The following is a 20,767-nucleotide window of genomic DNA, read 5'->3' on the forward strand; positions in this document are numbered from 1 at the left end:
TTAAAGAACGAAGCGTCTGAGAATGTACAATTAACGTTTCTGGGCTGCCGTCGCACCCCAGCGTTCCAGGCGGCGCTTCGTACGCGCTACAGTGCGCACGTCCACCGTACCGTCGGTGCCCCGAACCCGAGAGCTTCGTGCAAGGTCGGAAGCGGACCATTTTCGCTGACCATGTCACAGTGTCCGAGACCTGAACAGCTTAAAATCAAGTGTTCGGCGGACTCGTCACCCTCGCCACAAGCACGGCACACCACACTGGCCACCTGGTCATCGAACGTTTTCTGGCGCACGAGAGTACGGAGGCCTCGAAGAGCCTCGAAGAGCAGCGCGCTTCCCAAGCTGTTGTCGTACAGCTGGCAGCCACCGATCGAGGTCTTGTGCTGCGCGTAAACCGCCAGAGTGGGCTTTTCCCGCACAGCACGCTGCAACATCGCCTCCTCTTCCTCGCGCACTCGACGGCGCGTGTCACGTGTCCAGGCTGCGGCAGTGTCCACAGAAACAGGCTCGCGGAAGTAGCCGTACCTCCTCTCCAAGAAGTACACACGGTACGCCCAATTTGTGCGGATGCAAGTCGCCGCCAGATACTCGAACACGCGTCGCGCCCAGCGCACTGCCACCTGGTGGAGCCTCCAGGAACTAGCGCGCTTGCAAGGCTTGGCTGGGGCGCGCAGCGATTGGAGCTTGCGGGCTGACCTCGGAATCTCTGAAGCCATGCCTTACTGTTTCCGCCTATGGTCCTATCTGCAACCCCCTCAGAACAAATCATCAATTAGGCGCTTTCACCACGCAATCACACGACGCACTGGGCCTCCCTGAGCTTGAAGGTCAACTTGACGATTGGAGGCCTTTTCTTTGTTTTCACCTGGAGTAAATAAGCTGCATCTGTAAAAGGAAGAGAACGTGCCGCATACAGCCGCAGGCAACGTGTACATGATGTGGTACAGGCAACGTGGCGCACGTAGTGACCGAAATATGACGCCATTGGGCGGTTGCGATTGCTTCCGTCGTTCCTTTTTATACGTTATTCTTGTAACTCATGGTATATTATTCGATTGGCTCTAGAATGGCTTGACCGTAGTAGAAGCGGATGAAATTTAACTGATATTATTCATATCTTACATTTGGTAATAATTAAACCAAACTCCCGTTCCCTCGCGGAAAATGTCGGTTGTTTATTAACATGCTTCCTATCCCCTGAGCAATGCTGGTTGGTATGTCCTGTATAGCTTCTTGCGATATTGGTATTGCGGCCGAACGATCATCAAAAGGGAGCCTCGCATAGTTTATTAAGCTCAATTCCACTTTCTCAGAACGTCATACTGGTCGCCACTCGAATCAATAAACAATTAGGCTATGCGAGCAATAACTGGTCTTCCACACCAATTCCCCAACAGAAAGCACAGCTGAACACATTTGATGACCTGGTACATCAGCGTCGACAAGCCCACCTCAAAAAACAAGCCCTCGACCCAGATGCCGCTGCTCTTGCAGCGTGGATGACTTGTTCACCAATACCACGCCTAACAAGCATCACTATACGGCCCCCATGGAAGTCCCATCAATTAACAGATACATGACCTGCTTCCCGTATTCATTCCTGAACGGTTGGTGCTCCGATTCCGCCTCCTATGAACACTGATTTTCCTCCGCTACGGTGATGTTTGTCGACGCCAGTGCCTTAGATACGCTTCTTCATACCGCTCTACTTTGTCCGACTATGGTTCCAGATCTAGTGACAGGCTTTACATTACGACTGAGAAGTGGCCATCAACGCAGGCAGAACTCCTCGCAGAGCGGGATGCACTGCTACCCACATCTGTGCTAATCAGCCCGGCTTCCCCACAGTGTACAATCTACACTGATTAAGGGGCAGCTGTTCGAGAGCTGCGTAAAACTCTTACGCCCAACGAACTTCCGCTAGAAATTCAGAACATTGTGCACACTTACATATGCCGTGTTTACGTGTCGTGGCGCCAACGCAACAGCCCCCCCGCAAGGCAGGCTAAAGATGCCGGTACACAGACTGTGCGTGTGCAGTATCCCGCTCCTATTGCAACAGCGCGCGCTCTTATACCCCCTCCCCCCGTGGCACGGATCTCCCTGGCGGTTTGTCTTGCAAGGATAAGGTTCTGCTCCGACGTCTTCGCCTCGGGGTCGCCCTCACGCCGGCTGTGACGAGAACCTGACCACCTCAGTACCATGCCCCTTTTGACTCAACGTGCCTCTTCTTCCCTGCTCCTGTTGAACAGGCTACAACGGCGGAGTTGGTGTGCAGCTGCCCTGCCCTGTGAAGCCTACACCTTGTGCACATCGCCTGCTGCAGCCTGCGGCACAGACGTCAACCAGATTTTATGGCGTGGATCTACCTTATGGCTCCCGGCTCCGATTCCTTCGGGAATCCGGGGTGTATCTGTACATTTAGTTGTTCTTTATGCTGAATGCCAAACTTCCGCAATAAAAAAACGATCATTTAGTCTAAATCCTGGTTACTGGGGAACGTTACGTTCCGGATTTCTACCTCAAAACATTTGATTCTGACTCATTTTCATAGTTTGACATTATTTCTGCTTCGCTCGCCTTTTCATACCTCAAATGTTCAGCTCCGACTTCTCCCACTTTCACCTGGTCTGTGAGGCATGCCGTGGTGAAACGCAGACAAATAATTGCAACCTTGGTGGTTTGATTTTAATATCAATGAATAGAGAAAGAGCGAGAACACTTGATGAAAAACAGAGAATTTGCGAGTGTTGTAGGGGTTGTGGCATTCTTCCATAGCCCCATACTCTTCTGCTGCTTTTCGTGCTGGAAGAAGAAACTCTTTCTGAACATCAAAGTTTGAGCTTGCCAGAGCTGCCTACCAGAGCCTGGACGTATTTGGGTGGCTGCTATCTGAGAGTCATATAATTATTCTGGCCTAGGTTGCATGAAATATGTTAAAAAAGTTTAAGCAATTATTGCATTCGTTTCTGTGTGTTTTAGGGAACATTGTGGATAGTTGGGTCTTGTTTGGGTATGTCCTCCCCACCTCGCCCAAGTCGTCCGTACCATGCACTCGAAATCCTTATCCTAAGCATTTCGATTGGATAAGCAAACTGAGCAGGAACACCAACGCCAGAGACAGTCAGATAGCGTTACGAAACGGCATAGTTTGGCATTGATCATACTAAAGTCGCCACACCTACTCACATTTACGTTATATTGCCTTTTGATTGCCCTGAAATTGACTGAGCACTACCTGTTCAATACAGGAAATTACTTAAGACTGCCCTCACTACGCGTACTCCAGTTGTCCCCTCTCCCTGTGTGTGTCCGTGAGCGTCATGTATAATGCACAAAATAAAAATTCTGTACCCTCACTTTCCCAGTGACTGGGAAGTATGTTTCAGTAGAAATTTTCTCTCGCTGAATGGGCGGCCATGGATGAGTAGGGTGTACTTATTTGACTTATTTTCAATACTTAATTCTCGAAGGAGACAATCACAGGTTTGAATATACACAAGTTCGGTTATTTTAATGTAGCAGCTATGGACTAGACTGTGGCAGTAATAAGCAAACCAAAAATACAACCATACAATGGAGGAATTAACCTCCTTTGCATTTTGCAAACATTTCTTTTCGCAACTATTTGCACACAGCATCTTATCAGCGTACTGAATATCACAACACATACCGGTAATGTATATCAAAAGGCCATCACATATCAAAAGACATGTACATCAAAATACAATATTGCCAGTTACATGTACGTTTATGAGCAATGAATACATAAAAATATGCAAGTAATAGATTCGTTCTAAAATGTGGCAGTGTGTCGCACCTTAAAAAAACGAAGTCACTATTGACGTGAATCTTCAAAAAGCACAATTGCGTGCGTGTTTAGTTAGCTTTAAGTTATGTTTCCCACAAAGCCTATTCCCCTGACATATCCATCAAATTAATGCAACACCTGCTGTATTTATGTTCGCTCTAAAACTAGAGGCGTTCTCCAACTTACCGCAATTGTCGCTATACAGAATGATTGCAATACATTAAATAATGTTGTTTTAGTTAATAAGACAATGGGTAGAATTTCCTAGAAAATTGCTGCGGACACATATTTCACACATTGTATAAGGATATGGCAGTGTAAAAACGTTTATCTGTAAGATGTAAAGATCAGGCATTTGTTTCGTGGACAGGGCGAGGGAACAAACAAATAATTATGTGGCGCAGGCGTCTATATATGCAAAAGAGACCGTTCAGCACGAGCGCCAATTCACAAACGATAGCGCAAGAAAACATTTACAGTGTTTCGCGGGAACTTGATTTAGCGAATGAATGATAGGGCACTAGTGACAATCAGGTGTCAAAGGCAGTGAAGATTACAAGTTAGCCGATACATTGAGACGTCTGGTAAGTTGTTAGTGGTGGTCACAGCTACTAACAAAAGTCTGCAGTCTTGCCACGTAGAAATGAAGTATGAAGAGATTTGCTTGAAAAATTACGCACAGCCTCATCACACCAAAAGGTCAGCGGTTATCTGTCCTGAATACGATCGCTCTTTAAGGTAGATATTAGACATCGTGATATCGCAGGGTTTCCCATTTGGTGATACATGAGATAAATGGTTGTTGCGGTTAAACGGTAATGCTTCCTAACCGCACCGTCGACGGGAAATGTCGCGTCTAGCACAACTGGTCACTAAGAGGCCCACTATTTCCCGCTTGAGTTGCGCTTTTCCCCAATTGTTAACGGCGGAAAGCATTCAGAACTATTTCCGCCGACGCCTTGACCGTTGCCTATGCTGAAACTTGCATTTGTCATTGAATCCGAGAATATAGCCGAAAATGTGACGAATATTTGATCAGCTCCCATCTCGTAGGAGTTGGCTCATGAAAGCACCTTTTGTCCCCTTTTCACCATGCCGGTACTGTTAATTTTGTATCCCCGTCTTTTACTGGCTGGCAAATAAGCAATTTTTGCAACAACATTGATGCAGTCCTTAATCCAGGCACCACACATTTCTTTACGTGAAAGACAAAGTACGCCCCGCTCCCGCTGACCAGAATACTTGCCATGACAATAAACATGATATAGTCAGAACCTTCAGCTATATTCGCAGCAATGATAACCACGCTTCCTGCGCAGCTCATTAGGACAAAGATATATGGGGTCGTTACCCTCCTCGGCACGTTTTTCATCGTGAAACGAAGCCTAACCAGGGCTAACATAATGAAGAGGTTAAAAAAAGCTATGAAGAGCATCGTCCCGTTGATCGCGGATGCGAGCGAGCCGACAAATGTGAACAAGGAAGCCGTGACACCTCTAAAAATTAAAGACGTAATCGGAAGAGACGACTTTATGGAGATCGACGACAGTACTGAAGGCAGGTGACCCTTTCTCGCAGCAGCAAAGGCTAGTCGTCCGTTGCTGAAGAAACCAGCTGACAGCGTTCCAAAAGCGCTGACGGACACTACAGCGGGCATGATGATGGCGCCAGCAGTGCCCCAGCTTTGGATCGCGAAGGTCAGTGCAACGGCGTCGCTGGCGGCGATGTCGCTATGCTCAAGAACGATGAAGTAGGCGACATTGGTCAACGTGTAGAGGAAGATCACCGTCAGAAGTCCGAAGAAAAGAGCCAAAGGAAGATTTCGTGACGGATTCTTCACTTCTTCCCCGATTGAGCACACGGTCACTCTGTGCAGTTGGAAACAAAAAAGGACGTGAGTATAATCTCACGATCTTAATCATCGAGCAGACAAGTAATGCTACATTTAGTTTCCAAGTAAGTGAACCGGTGCGAAAAGGAACTTGACTTTAGGGGGTAATAGGCTCCTCTCTACACATAAACCTAACTGAAAGATACTAAACCACCCTTCTTTACAAAAATATAGTGCAGATGTGATCTAAGGTAGTATTTTCTGCAGTGAAACAATCACTACAAATACGTAGAATTTCTTGGCCTGGAATCCAGGATGAAAGTGTTCGGGAAGCCACCCGCTATGCCGCAGAGGCCGAACAGCAAGTTAGATTTAATAGTTGATCACGAAAGCGGCAGAGCTCAAGCTAACCACTAGCAGGTGCTGTAAGCAATAGGACATGCCTATCTTGCACTGAGTAGGAAACGGGATGTCACGAAAGTAATTGATCGGAAGAAATCTTGTGGTTTGATGAGAGCCTTTCAATCTGTCTTCTAAACATTTATTGTCCCCCTGTATGCTTTATTAGGAGCACAATTACAAGGTCATCTAAGCATGACAAGGTCGCCAAGGAACAGACGCAAACGCGGTGTAGCAAAAAATAATCGGGTTGATGTTTTTCGTGGAAAAATAAGAAAGTAAAGCTAAAAAAGGGGCGCAGACACTATGTATAGCTTTAACGAAATTAGTATTATTATCGCCCCGGCTGTCATATAAAAGCAGGCAGATAGGCTCACGCGTCCCGAGGTCTTTTTTGCTTAGTATTTCTACTCATCGTGCTCTTCCCTTTAGAATTCTTGTGCCACGTGGGTAACTGGAATTTTAGGGATATCGGCATCATAAAACGCCACGTTTTTCACCTGACCGGGCTGATACGATTTCCGACTTAATAAAGCAAACAGAAACCCACAAGAGATGCAAGGTTACAAACCAACCTATCGCCACGCTTTGTCACAAAGCCTTCAGACGAATTGTTCTTGCATCACTTGATGTTAAATTTACAATCCTTAGCGCCAAATCTACTTCAGGGAGAGCATACGACCGCAACCACTAATGAACAAACTACAAGTCTCCTTTAAACAGACTTCTGCAGCGGCCTGTCTACTCAACGATGTTTTCCCTCCTTTCTGTTAGGGTTTCAAAGATTTATATTCAACGTAAACTTCACCCTCTAACTAAAAGTAAAACACAAATACGGTTCTTTTGCGCACGCCAAGATCAAAATAAATACTGACCCTCCGTCCATCGTTAGATAGGCAGCAACGTAGGCATGAGCTAAACCCCAAGCTGTAGTCTGGCCTCCGAAAAAGGGACCTGTAAGATGGTTGGTACCTGAAAATGCAATGTATAAAGTCAAAGGCTGCTCACAAGCTATAACAACGTTTCAGACCGTCCGCTGTTTGGTGATAGCTTCATGGAAAACTCAAATGATGGCTGTTGACCACTATTGTGCAGTTGACTTATTCCCGGAACTAACAATATATCTTGATGGTCGGGTAATTATGTTAATATAGCTGATACCACCTATTAGAAAACTAAAATTGCGTACCCTATATCGGGAATAAAACAGTGTGCCTCACAACACGTTTTGGACACTTCTATGTGCTCGGCATCACAGCGTTTTGTTTACAAACACTTTACTTTCTATTGCGCCTATGGTTTTCTTTTTATTTTCACGTACTAAAGCAACATGTGCTATGTCCAACTTCGCGTATTTTTCAGATTTATATGAAGGTGTTTTCACACACTTTAACAGTCATTCGCTGTTGGGACGGGGTGTGCTCACCTGCAACTATGGCTCCTATTGCAGTGCCGACTATTGAGAGGAGTGTTACTGCCTTCAGGACAACAAGGATATTTTGAAGCCTCGCTGACGTCCCAACAGAAACAGCGTTCAGCACTGTCGCCAGAGCTGAAGGAGAAGCAAGCATTGCATCTTTGAGTTGAGTAACTACAGCGCCAAGTTCACTAAAAGATCATGTGTAGGGACCGCGAACGATTTTTGTAGAGTATGTGTGCTGTGTTCTCTATCCCAAACGAAAGGGAATCACTTCAACCAGATTCGTTAAATGCTTTTGCTGATTACGAAACTTCGGTGTATGTTTCATGCACGGAACGCGCGCGATATTGCAGGAGCCACCACGGGTAACGGGACATCCAGTTGCCCCGCGGGCCGCAAGTGGCTTGGATGGATTCCCGCTCTTGGCATGCGAGTACCCACTCCATTTGGTCGCCCCGCTCTCACTTAGCTGAATTGTTTCCCCTAGTCGTCCAATCTTCGCAAGCAAAACCCCCATTGATGACAGGAAGTTTTTTTTTTTCCACCTACTCACTTTCGTCGCGGCTTATGACTGCACCCTCGTTCTCGGACTTCAGGGCACCATGATGCTTATGAATTTGCTTTTTAATTCCTATGATTTCTTTACGCAGTTATCATAAGGGGATCTACGAACTCAGGGGTTCTACTTGATAATGGAATGAAACGTGCAAATACTCGTCGTTCAGTGTACAATAATTAGTTTATTGCGCCAAGATATGCAGATAGAACCAGATGGACAATAATACTCAAAGTTAATAAATCAGTTGTTAGTTTGCGCTTCGTCCTGTGTTGTAGTCTTTCTCGTCCTTTTTTACTGTCAAAGTTTAGGCGCCCTCCATTCAAGCTATGCAGAACCAACTAGCCCCTACAGATGCCCTGTTAACTCAAAGTAAAGGCCCAACGCAATATTGCAGGGATTTAACACCACTGCAGAAACACAAGTGGACCGAAACTCAGAAAAACAAGCTCGCTTGTGTCTTTCCGCAGCAACGCTTTTAAATCGTTGCAAGTATGATAACGCAAAAAGGAGATTAAAATAAATTTTCTCATAGGTAACAAAACAATAGAAAACCCAAGTGTACAAATGTAGCGATATCACCTTGATCAATAGCGAACGCAAGACACCGATTTCTTGGATTGTAATGTGCGGCACGCGGCGAAATAGAGAATATGGAAAGTAAGAGCGGGAAGACAATATTACACACTTTTTCGCGTGCTATGCCCGGGAACCAGGCCTGGAAAATTTGCAAACACGTAATGAAACTACAGTTTCTAAGTTGTGAAGCAAGCGAAATGAGAATTTAATTTGGAGTTAGTGTTGATGCGACAAGGGCAGCGCACTTGCAAAAGGGCACATTTTGTTCGATCGTGGCTCTGTCACCTTGATTTTATCCCTTCGCCAGCCGGGCATGTTTGTCTGCTTATCACGCGCAATTGTTCTCTTTTACTTCAAAAAATTCAGGGATCATCGTACGAAAAACCCAATCACTTCACCTGACGTTCCCACAAAGTGGGTTCAGCAACCAAAATCAGCTTAATTGTACGACTATTCAGCAAAACCTGTCCAACAGTGCCCATGTAGACACGAGCAGAAATAATTCTGCTTTTGGCTAGTTGTGTAATGAGCTCCCCTAAAATTAGGAGCACTCTTGGTGACGTCATTTATAAGGAGTTTCTATCAGCGCTGTACATGGCGGCTTGAAGGCTAGAAGGAGGCGGAAACACTGCTCGGGACCCGTGCTCGGGAGGGTGTCCGGCTTGTCGCGCTGCAGTTACACTGTATCCAATTTAACAGCATTTGGCATGGATAATGTCAGTGGCATCATAATGCTTTAAACTGCACGCGTACATTTGTAGTCGACGCGGAAGTCGCCTTTTTCTTGCCGCGGAAGGGCTTACCCCTGTCTTTCATGTTGCTCTACGTCGCTGGGTGAACACTACAACGAAACCCTTTCCATTGTGTGCCTGTACAAGAACGGTCACTCGAGACACAACACACGTTTTGACGTCGTTCTTTACACGCACTAATTAAGTCGCATAATTGTAAACAGCGTGAGAAGCTCGTTTTACATCGCACTTTCACCAAACGCTGTAAAGTGACCATGACACCGTCGCTCTGGCCGCCGCTCTGGTGGCACGAGGACTGCCACCATGCGGATAGTGGCTCCGCCGCGTGGCAGCTACAGGCGGCATATCAAATTCGCTCGTAGAGTTACGGAGAAGTACAGTGACCAGAAAAGCATTGAAGAACCCTGCCACAGCAGCCAGAATGCTTTACAGATTGTTTTCCCTTTTGTACTTAACTGCATGCAAGTCACTCGGGGCACTTACCGACGAAAGCCATAGCCACAAGCACGGTCACAGCGTAAGGCGGCTGACAAGAGGGGTAGACCAGTCGCAGTGCGTAGCTCGAGAAGGCCAGTCCTTGCAACGCACCACCCAACGGGTCTCCTATCAAGATTCGTCCCCAGACGTATATGAAGGACACGAAATCACCGGGCCGACCAAACGAATCACCCGCAGCACTGAGGAATGCGTATTCGCCACCAGATGCCGGTAGCAGCGAGCCCAACTCAGCCATGCATACTGCCTCTGCAATGGAGAGTCCAAGATTACCGCCAAAAGAAAACACAAAATAGTTTTTTTTTTACCTTAAGTTAAATAAACCTTATAGTATATTACCATTTCTTGAGACTGCGGGAAAAACCGTAAGAAAACGCGGCAAGGTATTTTCTTTTGACGCATAAAAAAACCTTCAAAAATTTTACCAGAACCTTGACAACATAACTGTGAAGTTGCTGAAAAAATGGCTCGTAAACGCCATACGTCCAAGACTCAAGGATTGAATTTGCCATGAGTAAACCCGGGCTACAATACCAAATCGTATTTATTCAGCCAAAAAATTTTGTCAAGACAGTAATAAAAAAATTCACGCATCTCCACGAAGTGATTCATGACGACTGGGTAAAAAGCACAGGGGATCGTTCTTACTGTAAATCGCCCGTCAGAGTGGTTACTGCTGCTAAAGCGATTTGCAATCTAATCCAATCCAATACAATTCAATTCAATCGAGTCCCATCCAATTCATTTTAATCAAATCCAATCCAGACCCAATTCAATCCAAACAATCCAATCCAATCCAATTTAATACTCCTCTCACATGCACAGCATGGCTCTCCAGGACCGCACTCCCTCTCTACCCCCCTCTCTCGCTATCCTTTGGTGAAGTGTTTATTTTGTTCTTTTTAACCTTTTCTGAATCTTTTGTTCACAGATGTTTCGATTTACACGGTGCTATGCGTATCACTCTCTCCTCTCTCTAACCTTTTGTGAACGTTTTATTTTGTTCTTGTTAACCATTTGCGAACCTTTTGTTCACAGATGTTTCGATTTACACACTGCTGTGCTCTGAGCACAGACGCCGGACGCCGGACAAGCCGCGGCCTTAAGTTCGCCCCTAATACTATTACACAATTGGACACGATACGTATCAAACATCGTCCGCCGACGCCCTTGATCCATCTATCTCACCTCTTGTGGAGGCAAGACACTGCGGAAGACACTGCGGAATACGCTGTTTTCTCTGAAAACGTGTAGTTTTGCTGCACTTCACCCACCACGGCTCACCCTCCTTTACCATTTCAACCCAGGGATCACCTTTGCCCCATCCTGTTCAACGACGTCCTTGGGGGCCCCCATCTTTCCTCTGCGCCATCCGTGGCTTGCAGAGTGCTATTAATGGGGGGTGAAATCTCCGTGCGGGCTCATTCGGACTTCTTTGCCTCCCCCCAATCTACTCTGCAGTCAGTGGCGGCGCCTAATTACCAGTACGGTTGCACGGGCGGCCCTAACTGTTCCTCCTCTAACATTTTAGAGGAAATACCACCTTTGTTTTTTTTTATTTTAGCCTGACTTGCATTAAAAGGTTTACCCGCCTGCTTTATCCCCCCCCCCCTCCTCCCCTGAACAGATTTCCCTCGTGACTGTCGGCGCTGTCGAATTTTCTATCGGCTTCGGATATCTGCTGTACGGCGTAGCTGCATACATTTCCGTCAACGACGATAATTGCAAAGCACCCTAAGACGTTCGACGGCACGTCTGATATAGTGACGTCTTCCTGTTCATCAACACGTAAGCGCGAGCAAAAATCTTCACTTACGAATAATAGACATGATTCCAGCAGTAAGCCAGACGAGAAGATCCGCTCCCACCGAACCAGAATTCACGAACACCAAGCTTGGAGACACAAATATCCCAGAGCCTAGAAAATAAAAAATGCCATCTTTGTTTATTATCTAAAATTGCATGGCATGTTGAACGCCTCATTCGATGCATTTCTGTCTCTACCGGGAGTCAATAAAATAACTTTCAATTTATATCGGAAACCAGGCAGGTGCGGAAACAAACTACCTTGCCCATGCAGAATAGAGTAGTGTTACTTGCTCCATAGCTAATGTCACAGAAAGAGGATCGTTGTCCACCGCCTCTTCCTTGTAGCTCCTAATCAAGACGACAGTCTTCCTTTTGCTATTGAACTCAAAAGTTTTGGTCTTTCCGTGTGTATGTATGCCTTCTATCGGTCTCTCGTTCCTCGATTTAGCCGCATTGCTGAAAGTTAAAATGAATTTTGGAATGAGCAGTTTACATAGACTAACTTTTCCATACCACCATATCTGGGAACACACGTCAATCCGCCCACCATTGTTCGGCCATAAATTTTTTTTGAGGCAGAACATCAATACATAACTGGTATTTGTAGTGTTGTTTTATATAAAAATACATGCCTGCTTAATTTTGCGAAAGCAAAATAAACCGAATTGAAAAAAATGTTTAAAAAAGTACGAAAAGCGCACGCGCCCGAACGTACAGTTGTGGCGGCATTTCAAGGAGCTCAACGTTAACAAAAGGGCTGGTAGATCTCGTGAAAGCAGTGCAACGCGGTTAAACCGAGTTGATTTGTACAATCACTACCGTAATTATAGTAGCAGGAGCTATACTCGTTGACAACTTAAAGGAGCCATGAAGAGAAAACACAAGTTTGGTTCATTCGAAAGATTGCCTCGTTAGAACCATAACGACACCACTTATAACGCAAACTTCGCTCAAATAAGCTACATAATTAGGAAAAAAGGAAATGACCATGCGACCCACCAGCTTATTTTCCGCAACAGAACCTATGATGTCACTCGAGAATGCTCTGCGATTGGAGGAGGCCGGCAAAAGCAAACGCATGTTAGGCAGGGCTTACAGTTTGCTTAGCGAGCTAAATGCCCGTGAAACATACTACACATTCTTTTTATGACAAAGAACGGTGGAGTAAACGGTTGAAGTTCCGAACGAACACGCAAGCGTGTGCGCCAATGAGTACGAAACTGCCGCCGGCCGAGCTGTACATCTCGCCGTCGCGCAGACGAATTTTCGGGTTCGAGGCTCTTAGGCACCAACGAACCGTTCCAGCACGTACAGCCGCGACCTTGCCTGGTATCTTAATCCCTTGACAGGAGGTTGGCCGTCATAAAGCCAACCAGCAAAGGTAAAAATAGAAACGAGGGGAGTAAAGAACAGCAAGAAGCGACGAGATAGTACCAGTCGTCGCAGAAGTTTCGAATGGTGTTGGCTTGCTGCTGTCGTTACGAGCTCGTTTTCAGTTTACAACCACTGAAAACTTCAGTTTGTTCGAGTATTTTACAATTAAATTTCGTTGCTGCGTTTTGAAATGCCCATGTAGTACGGGCAAATCGTCGAGGGAGTGCGACATCCCCGCCGGTGAGGAGATCTCCTTTCATGTGCTGCCCAACGCCGAACCTCGGCGAAGCAAGTGGCTACGGTTTTTGAACTTTGCCAACGGAGGAGAAAGAGAGCTAAAGGAAGTGCGAGTGTGCTCGCTTCATTTCCTAGGAAGTGATTACGGCAGGGACCCTTACGTTAGCTCACTCCTGGGATATGCTGGCGCTCGTCGCCGACTTCATCAAATCGCTCTGACCTTGGGGAAAAAAAATGCCGTAAACACCGCGCATTGACGCTCGTATCTTTCTGGTCGAAGAAGAGAGCTTGCGCGAACGGCTTTCCATACACGACACCGGCCAACTGGCATAAGCGATACTGCTACTGAAATTGAACTATTATTAACCGTAATAAAAATACCGCACATAGGTACCAGTCTGTATTCGTCCGTCGCGACGGGGCTGACGAGGCAGCGGTGCCGACGGCAGGGCGTTCTTCTGTTGTGGCTATCGCGGAATGGTCGCTTTCCCGTCCACCGCGTATGCCACAACTCTTGCCGCTCGTGCACTTAGAAGAATTGAGCGTTCAAGTGGTGTGAGGTTGTTAAATGCAAGCCCGAGCTCCTCGGCGAGAGTTTTGTTCTCCGGATCAGGCGATTCCATGACTAGGGCTGCGGGTGCACTAGGTTTTACTAGTATTTTTAAAATGGCCACCGTCTCGGTCGACTCCCGCGTGTGGGTGCCATATGGAGTCGACATACTAAGTATCTGTTTCATGGACCGGCTCGTATGACGCCATTGTTCACGTCACGGAATGTGCAATTTTAGCGGGAGATTTAAAATTTTGGCTTAAATTGCCTTATTTCTTAGTGAATAAAGCATCATTTGCTTCCGGGAAAGCGCTTGGGGTACTACGAAACACCTAATCTTTTGAATAAAACAAACTTTTGTTTTCTCTTCATGGCTCCTTTACGAACGGCACCGGGAGTTGCCGCTGTGCCTTATCACAGTAGCCCGATGTTTCTCCGCGTGGCGCAAGTAGGGCGTTACTGAGAATATTTTGAACATGGAGTAAGCCGTTCCCGTGATTTTTTGGACTTAATATGCTTATAAGCGACTCCAGTGACGACAGACAAACTGCGTGAGACAAGGCAGACGATATCACGCATTCATAGCAAACCCCTTTCAAAACGCGCGCGCAATGACGTCACCGGTCCGGCGCTTTGGCGGAGTGATACACTGCATGAGGTGGTGCCGCTCTTGAGTTGTAACCGAGTATACACTATAGGGCAAGAGTGTTAGAGGTGGCTGGAAAAGAGAAGAGGGGCATTCATGGGGAAGGGGGATGGGGAAGGCGGGGGGCACTACGGGCAGTACCCTGTTGTCGTTCGATGGCATTTGCAGGGGAGTGAGTAGATACCCAGCCATTTTTAAACTTTGCGATCTCATCCCTCTCTCTCTACTTCTCTACTCTCGCTCCTTTCGGGATGAAAGGAATGGAGGCTTGTTCAGCGCAATTCAGTTTGTACGCCTTCGTTCTCCTCGCTCGCATCTATTCGGACAGGGCCTATCTATTCCGACGTCTTGTGTTTGTTGTTCTGCGTGGAACAGCACGCGCGGGAGTTCTCTGTGTTTGGTGCTTGTATTCATCTCGTACGTGCTGCAGCTTTTCTGAGCCACTTTTTACGTATTGATATCCAGCTTTGCTCAGGAGCACCAACCCAGACAACGTTTTTTTTTCTTCTTCTGGGCTTTGGGGGGTTTTGGACATTTACCGCAATATGTTGACTGGCAAAGGTACGCGGACATTGGAAAAGTTAAGAACTGAGGGAAGAACGTATTTTCACCCGTTAAAAACCAGACTTGTTTATTACGCGCGTCAAATCGAGTCTGGCGGCTTGATAGGCTCGTGACCCATAAGCCAAATTGTGCAATTTCTTCGTTATTACAAATGATAGCATGCAACATGACGTTTATGGTCTTCACTTGAATCCTAAACCGTGGTGGTCAAGGCAGCTTTCCTTTTTAATTGGCATCTGGGGCACCAAGTGCACGGTGTTGCTCTGAAGTAGCACCTCATTGTATCGGCGCCTAATGAACCTACTTTTTTCTGACTTCATATTTGTGTTGCCTAGAACGCTTTCAGACATAAAAAAGTTGTCCCAATCTTAAGCAAAACAATAATGTTTTTTGCATCAAAGGAATGACACGTCGTTTTTTTATTTCTAGCGTAAAAGCCACCCACCACGTATTTCTAACCAAACAAACACGGAGTGCCGGAGTGTGCCTTTGCGCCAAGTATTTGGCGCTCTTTGCCCATGCCGGCCTTGCGCCATTAAACATAAACCATCATCATCATCATCAAGTATGAGGATATGTATGAGAATTTCCAGCAGTTTCAGGAGTTTTGGAATGGTTCTGGCTACATAAACTGTTTTTGAAGAATCCTTTCAACTTTTGGCCGGTAAACTGAGTCGAGCGACACACAAACAGACAAATCAAAATTTTCGCGTTTTAGTAGGGAAAGGAAGATACATCCTTTAATAAAGTGCTTAGGGGATAGGCGTATATTCGCAAAGGTGTTTCCGACATGAACGACAACTGCTAAGGGTCTGGTAATTCTAAAATACTCGTGACAATATTCGTAAGCCCTTCCCACCCAAATGACTCGGATAATCACAGAAGAGTTTCCATATTTTCACCGGAGGTAACATTGAGCAATACGCCTTCATTCCGAAGGCCGCCACGTTTCAAACGTGGTTTAACTCTTTTGCTGCTCAGCAGTTCAGTGAAAAAAATTAATCACGGAACCTAAAAAGCGTGCTTACGCGCTTTTAGTGCGAAAGCATCATGCCAGTTTGAGTTGGTGAAACGGTAATTAAGAGGTAAGCCAATCTCCATGCGTGTATTTGAGAATGGTGGGTGGGCATACGACTTAGCAAGAACTCGGAGATCTGGTCGTGTGCTTCTGACGGCAGATGTCATCCTTATCGGCTGGTTCTCCTAAGTGTGTATATATATATATATATATATATATATATATATATATATATATATATATACTTAAGTCGCTTACATTTCAGCAGCGACTCTATCGGCTTCATTCAATTTCCCGCCACTGGGTGGTTTTTATTTCGACTTGGTGATCGTAGCATCGAATTCAAGCGCTCGCATGAAAGTGCAGCAATTACACGCTAAATTTGGTTGATTACCTTTCTTCAGCCTGATTTTGGTCCAGCGCACACATCTAACAAAAGGGGTCACCTTTAAGGCCGACTACCAATACGAATATAAAAATGCTTACAAGGCTAACGTCTGCTGGGAAAATTGGCGCTGTTAGAATAACAATCCTGTTTCCAACTTGTAGAAATAATTTCCAAATCATCATACAATGGCTTCTCACCAATGACACTGCTGATGACAACAGAAGTGGCGCTGAACAGTCCGACTTTCCTCTTCAGCTTCACACCTGCAACGCTGTTGTCTTCGGCCATGGCAGTTGATTCCACTGGATTAAGAGGAGAAAGCCTTCCTGTAGCATTTATGGATAAATGAATGTTTATTAACGGGTACCTGAAATCAGTCACTTTTTGTACCAAAAACAAGAGCCCCACAGCGAGCACATGCTGTCATGGAACAGCTTATGCTACGGCAAAACCAGAGGCTCCCAGACAGCCCTAAATGAGTTTTGTGCCTTCCAAAACAATGTTTTTGCTTTTGAAGAAAAAGTGAAGGGACAACTACAAAGGGTTCAGCATAACAGCTTCCAATAGGAGTGAGGCATGGCCATTAGTAATGAACTGTTTTTTTCTATGTCTTGGAGCTGAAATATTATGAGCCAGCGTGTGTGTTCCCAGATAATCACAGGCGTGTTTGTGCTCATCAAGTCGAGTACTCTCAATGGTATTCATTCTGAGTGCATTCATACTCTGAATTGTGTGACTGCACTACGTTCTAAAAAACACCTCATGTTCGAAGTCAGGAACCACTGTCCCAAAGGGTGGCAGCTAGGTGGCCCCGCATATGTTCTTTACAGGCACACTGCCTTACTTACCGTGTAAACTCATATTGAATTGTTGCCCATTGTGGTGGTATTTTCCGGTAGAAAACTATTTGCCTGGCAGAAGGCAGTGCGTTAAGATAGGTGAAACGTATACTGACCTCACCACGATCACAGCTGGTGTTCCACACTGCTCGGTTTTCAGTCTGATATTATTTAATTCATACGACAACGTAACGTTCCTTAATCTCACGTGCTCTTTTTTTCCAGTATGAAGATGACACACTAATTTTATCGATGGTTTCAAAGTTTTTTGATGTAATGTCGCCTTTACAAGCAGCTGCCACGAAACCTATATATGGAATGCTTTGCGGATAATGTCTAAGTAATAACACTCAGAAAATTTGTCTTATTAATTATCACATTCCTTTGAAGAAAACCAGCGTGAGCCGCTTTTTCCTTCTGCACACATCATATCGTTTCTCTGCGACTGTACTAAAAAATACCGCAAAAAATTCAGCTGGCATGGACGCGCAAGACATGACTGCTTAAGGTGTTGTAGGAGGGCATTGCCGGACCTGTAGTTAAGTTTCCGTATCATTGTTTATTTGCATAGTTGCAGTAGTGATCGCCGTCATATGCATCGAAGAGGTCGCCGTCTTCTGCGCAGCGAATGGTGGCTTCAGTCACCATCAACATTGTAGACTTCCCCCAGCTCTCCGTCATCTACTCGAACCAGCGGCCGCGGGATCTCCAAGTCGTCTCGGGAAGCAGTGGCACACTCGTAGTCATACCTCCGATTATTCATAATGGCTTCTAAAGAATGATTCGGCCTCGGGAGGACGTGTATTAAACGCTGCCGTGCGCAAGAGCTCGTCTAAGGTGCCGAGCGCATACGGACGACGACACGGAGACGAAGAAACGAGAGACGTGCGGAAAGACGTTGTTTTCTGGTTCCGAGCAAGTGTTGCCACGATTACGACGAACGTTGGGTTTTTTTTTCTTGCTACGGCCACGGCGCGAACCGGGAATTCCACGGTCGCCGCGAGGCACTCTCTCACGAGCGATCGGTTTTTTCTCGCTCCTGGGTGCTTTTCCCATATGCTGCATCCCATATGTTTCCATATACTGCATCATAAAAAGTGCTTCAGTGTCACCACGGTTTTTAGCTTCCGTTACACTCGGCAGAGGCTGCGCCATTTCGTGCCTTTGATCATAAATATTAGATTGCGTCTTAAAGGGATGAACTCAATCGCTTTATTGTGCGCCTTATATAAAACATCCTGCTAACAGTTTTCACCGTTGTGAGGCACTGCTCTTCAAAATTCCCTCGGGGTGCTGGCACTGATCCAACCTGCTTGGCCATTATTCCTAGTTTCACTTGCCCAGATGACAAATTCATTTAGTCATTGACTGATAAACATTCTGTTCCGTCGGTTTCAGTCTTCAGTCGTCTAGAACCCTTGACTTTTAATCTGTTTAGTTCTCGTTCTGGCGTGACGGGGCATTCGAGTATTTCCCGTGGTAAACCCAGCGCTTCCAGCATCCCAGAACACGCATGCAAGAGTATGGAAATTCTACCCGAGTTGGTTCCAACTCCCACAATGAACTGGGACAAACTTGTCGAACAGAAGATCTCGAAAAGTGTGGTTGCTCTAGCTCACGTGAAGGAGGAAATTTTCTCCTTTCCTTTGGCACATTCTGTTGGCTGCCAGGAAATAACCTCAACCGAAATTTTTAAGACCACAAAAGCGTGTTTATTTCTTTTTTAATTTTACACCCGTAGCGTTCAGCATTTCATTAAGAATAATCACAGTGTTTTGCGCAGTGTAAGCACAGTGCAAGCAAAGACAGCCTGTACAGTATTTTGAAATTTTCGCCCATATAGCGCTCGGACACACCAAAGTTCTTACATAAAACGTGAGAATGGGGTGCTTAGAATAACCCCCCCCCCCCCTCTAAATCCATAACCAGGGATGCCTGGCATTATCTAAGAATGCCGTCACTTTAAAAAGAAAGTACCACAAATTGAATTGCACCAACCTTCAAGGCTTTAAAGTTGGCCTTTCCTTGCACCGGCCGAAAATTGCCATATGCTACGTAGCTGTTCCAACTTCTCTTGATAGTTCAACACGTATTTCCTCACTTTCCACTTGAGCAAACACTCTACAAGGCAATTGCCGTCCTCGGATTGTTCGGTTCCTTCCCATGAAGTTTCGCTAACTCCAAGACGCCGGCCGGACTGTTTGGTGCATACGCCGCAGGTATCTCTACGTTCGGAATGTTTTGCTTCGGGCACGTGCTTCTGATAAACGTAGTTACGGCCAATAAACACTGTAAATTGATAAGATAACATAACCCCACGGAACGTGCCCTGTTTTCGTTATTGGGCGGCGCCCTACAAACCACAGCTGATTGTATTGTCGCTGGCACCCACTGACCTCTACTGCCAGTCTAAGCTCCCTAGCCTAAAGGCATCACTCTTTACGGAGAATTTTATGGGGCCATTTCAAATGCTCGGAAAAGTACCTTAAACAATTGTAAACTTCACCAAGTGCAGTGGCATTGATCTCACCGAGTCGGGACAAAGAACGTCAGTTGGTTTACCTTTCGCGTCTGTATTATTCAGAGTGAGCCACGGTGCCTTTTATGAAGTCAATTTTGCTAAATTTCAACGGGGCGCTTGAAGACGATGTGGAAGACGACCACTCCTTAGCGAGAGCGCGCGCTACGGCTATTTCTTCATTAAACGTTCTCTGTTCCATGCCGTGACTGGTCTTGCTCGCATGAATAAATGGTGCCGTAACCAGGATTCTTCCTTTCCACCCACCTCCGACTGAGCAGCAGAAAAGGACACGGCGGTGGAGCAGCGGACTGACCTGAACCCCGCAACGAGACCAGAGTAGGTAACAGAGGCATTGGAACGGCTAACAAGTAAGGCGTCATCATTACTCGCTGAATAAGGAGCACAAAATTGATAACGAAGAAAATTAGAGCGCATTGCTACCAGATTGCGCAGATTATCAACACAGCCAAAGTGCAAATTAATGAATGTGCCAACACAGAACAGCTACTCGCAACCCAGGCGCAAACTAAAGGAATAAACGAAACCTGAAAGGTTGCCGACGAGCAAATGGAGAAATATCTGACTGAAGAAACAGCCGATGCCGAATTCGAAAGAATAATTATGACATTAAAATAACAGCAATGTTGTCTACCATCGAGTTCAGAACTAGAGAGTCTCTACAAATGGATTGGTAGGCCCTACAAATGGTAGGCCCACGCACAGCGCAAGACGCAACGGAGCTAGTTAAACTACCGAAGCTGGAAATGACAAAGTTTCGCGGAAGAACTTTGACGTTTGGCGGAAGAGGACGTTGGTGGAAGAGGACGTTCAATTTTATTGTCGCTTTGTCATCCAATAATTTTCTTTCATGCGGCAGTTGGGGATGTGAATTTATTGCGTAGGAGCAGCTTGTACTGCGGATAAATGTACCAAAATTACTCATACAAATTACTCACACAATTTATCAAAGTGCACAGTTTA

The 20,767-nt window shown here is 45.9% G+C and overlaps 1 protein-coding gene across 2 annotated transcripts in view; it reads right to left on the bottom strand.

The window, feature by feature from the left end:
- Positions 1-417: 417 nt before the first annotated feature.
- The window catches only part of LOC144142557 (Y+L amino acid transporter 2-like), a 28,342-nt gene continuing 7,992 nt past the window's right edge, over positions 418-20,767 (bottom strand). The window contains exons 1-7 of one of the 2 annotated variants that reach the window (XM_077674149.1): positions 19,264-19,776; positions 16,624-16,728; positions 11,657-11,758; positions 9,829-10,089; positions 7,465-7,590; positions 6,914-7,010; positions 418-5,676 (exon numbers count right to left, since the gene is read on the bottom strand). In XM_077674149.1, the coding sequence (XP_077530275.1) occupies positions 4,896-5,676; positions 6,914-7,010; positions 7,465-7,590; positions 9,829-10,089; positions 11,657-11,758; positions 16,624-16,714 (1,458 nt within the window). In that variant the 5' untranslated portion in view covers positions 16,715-16,728; positions 19,264-19,776 and the 3' untranslated portion in view covers positions 418-4,895. Of the gene's footprint in view, positions 5,677-6,913; positions 7,011-7,464; positions 7,591-9,828; positions 10,090-11,656; positions 11,759-16,623; positions 16,729-19,263; positions 19,777-20,767 lie in introns of those variants that run through there. The other variant, XM_077674148.1, reaches the window with a different exon arrangement.

Source organism: Haemaphysalis longicornis, unplaced genomic scaffold (genome assembly GCF_048455015.1).
Source record: "Haemaphysalis longicornis isolate Haplotype H1 unplaced genomic scaffold, Haemaphysalis longicornis Haplotype H1 scaffold_6, whole genome shotgun sequence".
NCBI classification, from domain to species: domain Eukaryota; kingdom Metazoa; phylum Arthropoda; class Arachnida; order Ixodida; family Ixodidae; genus Haemaphysalis; species Haemaphysalis longicornis.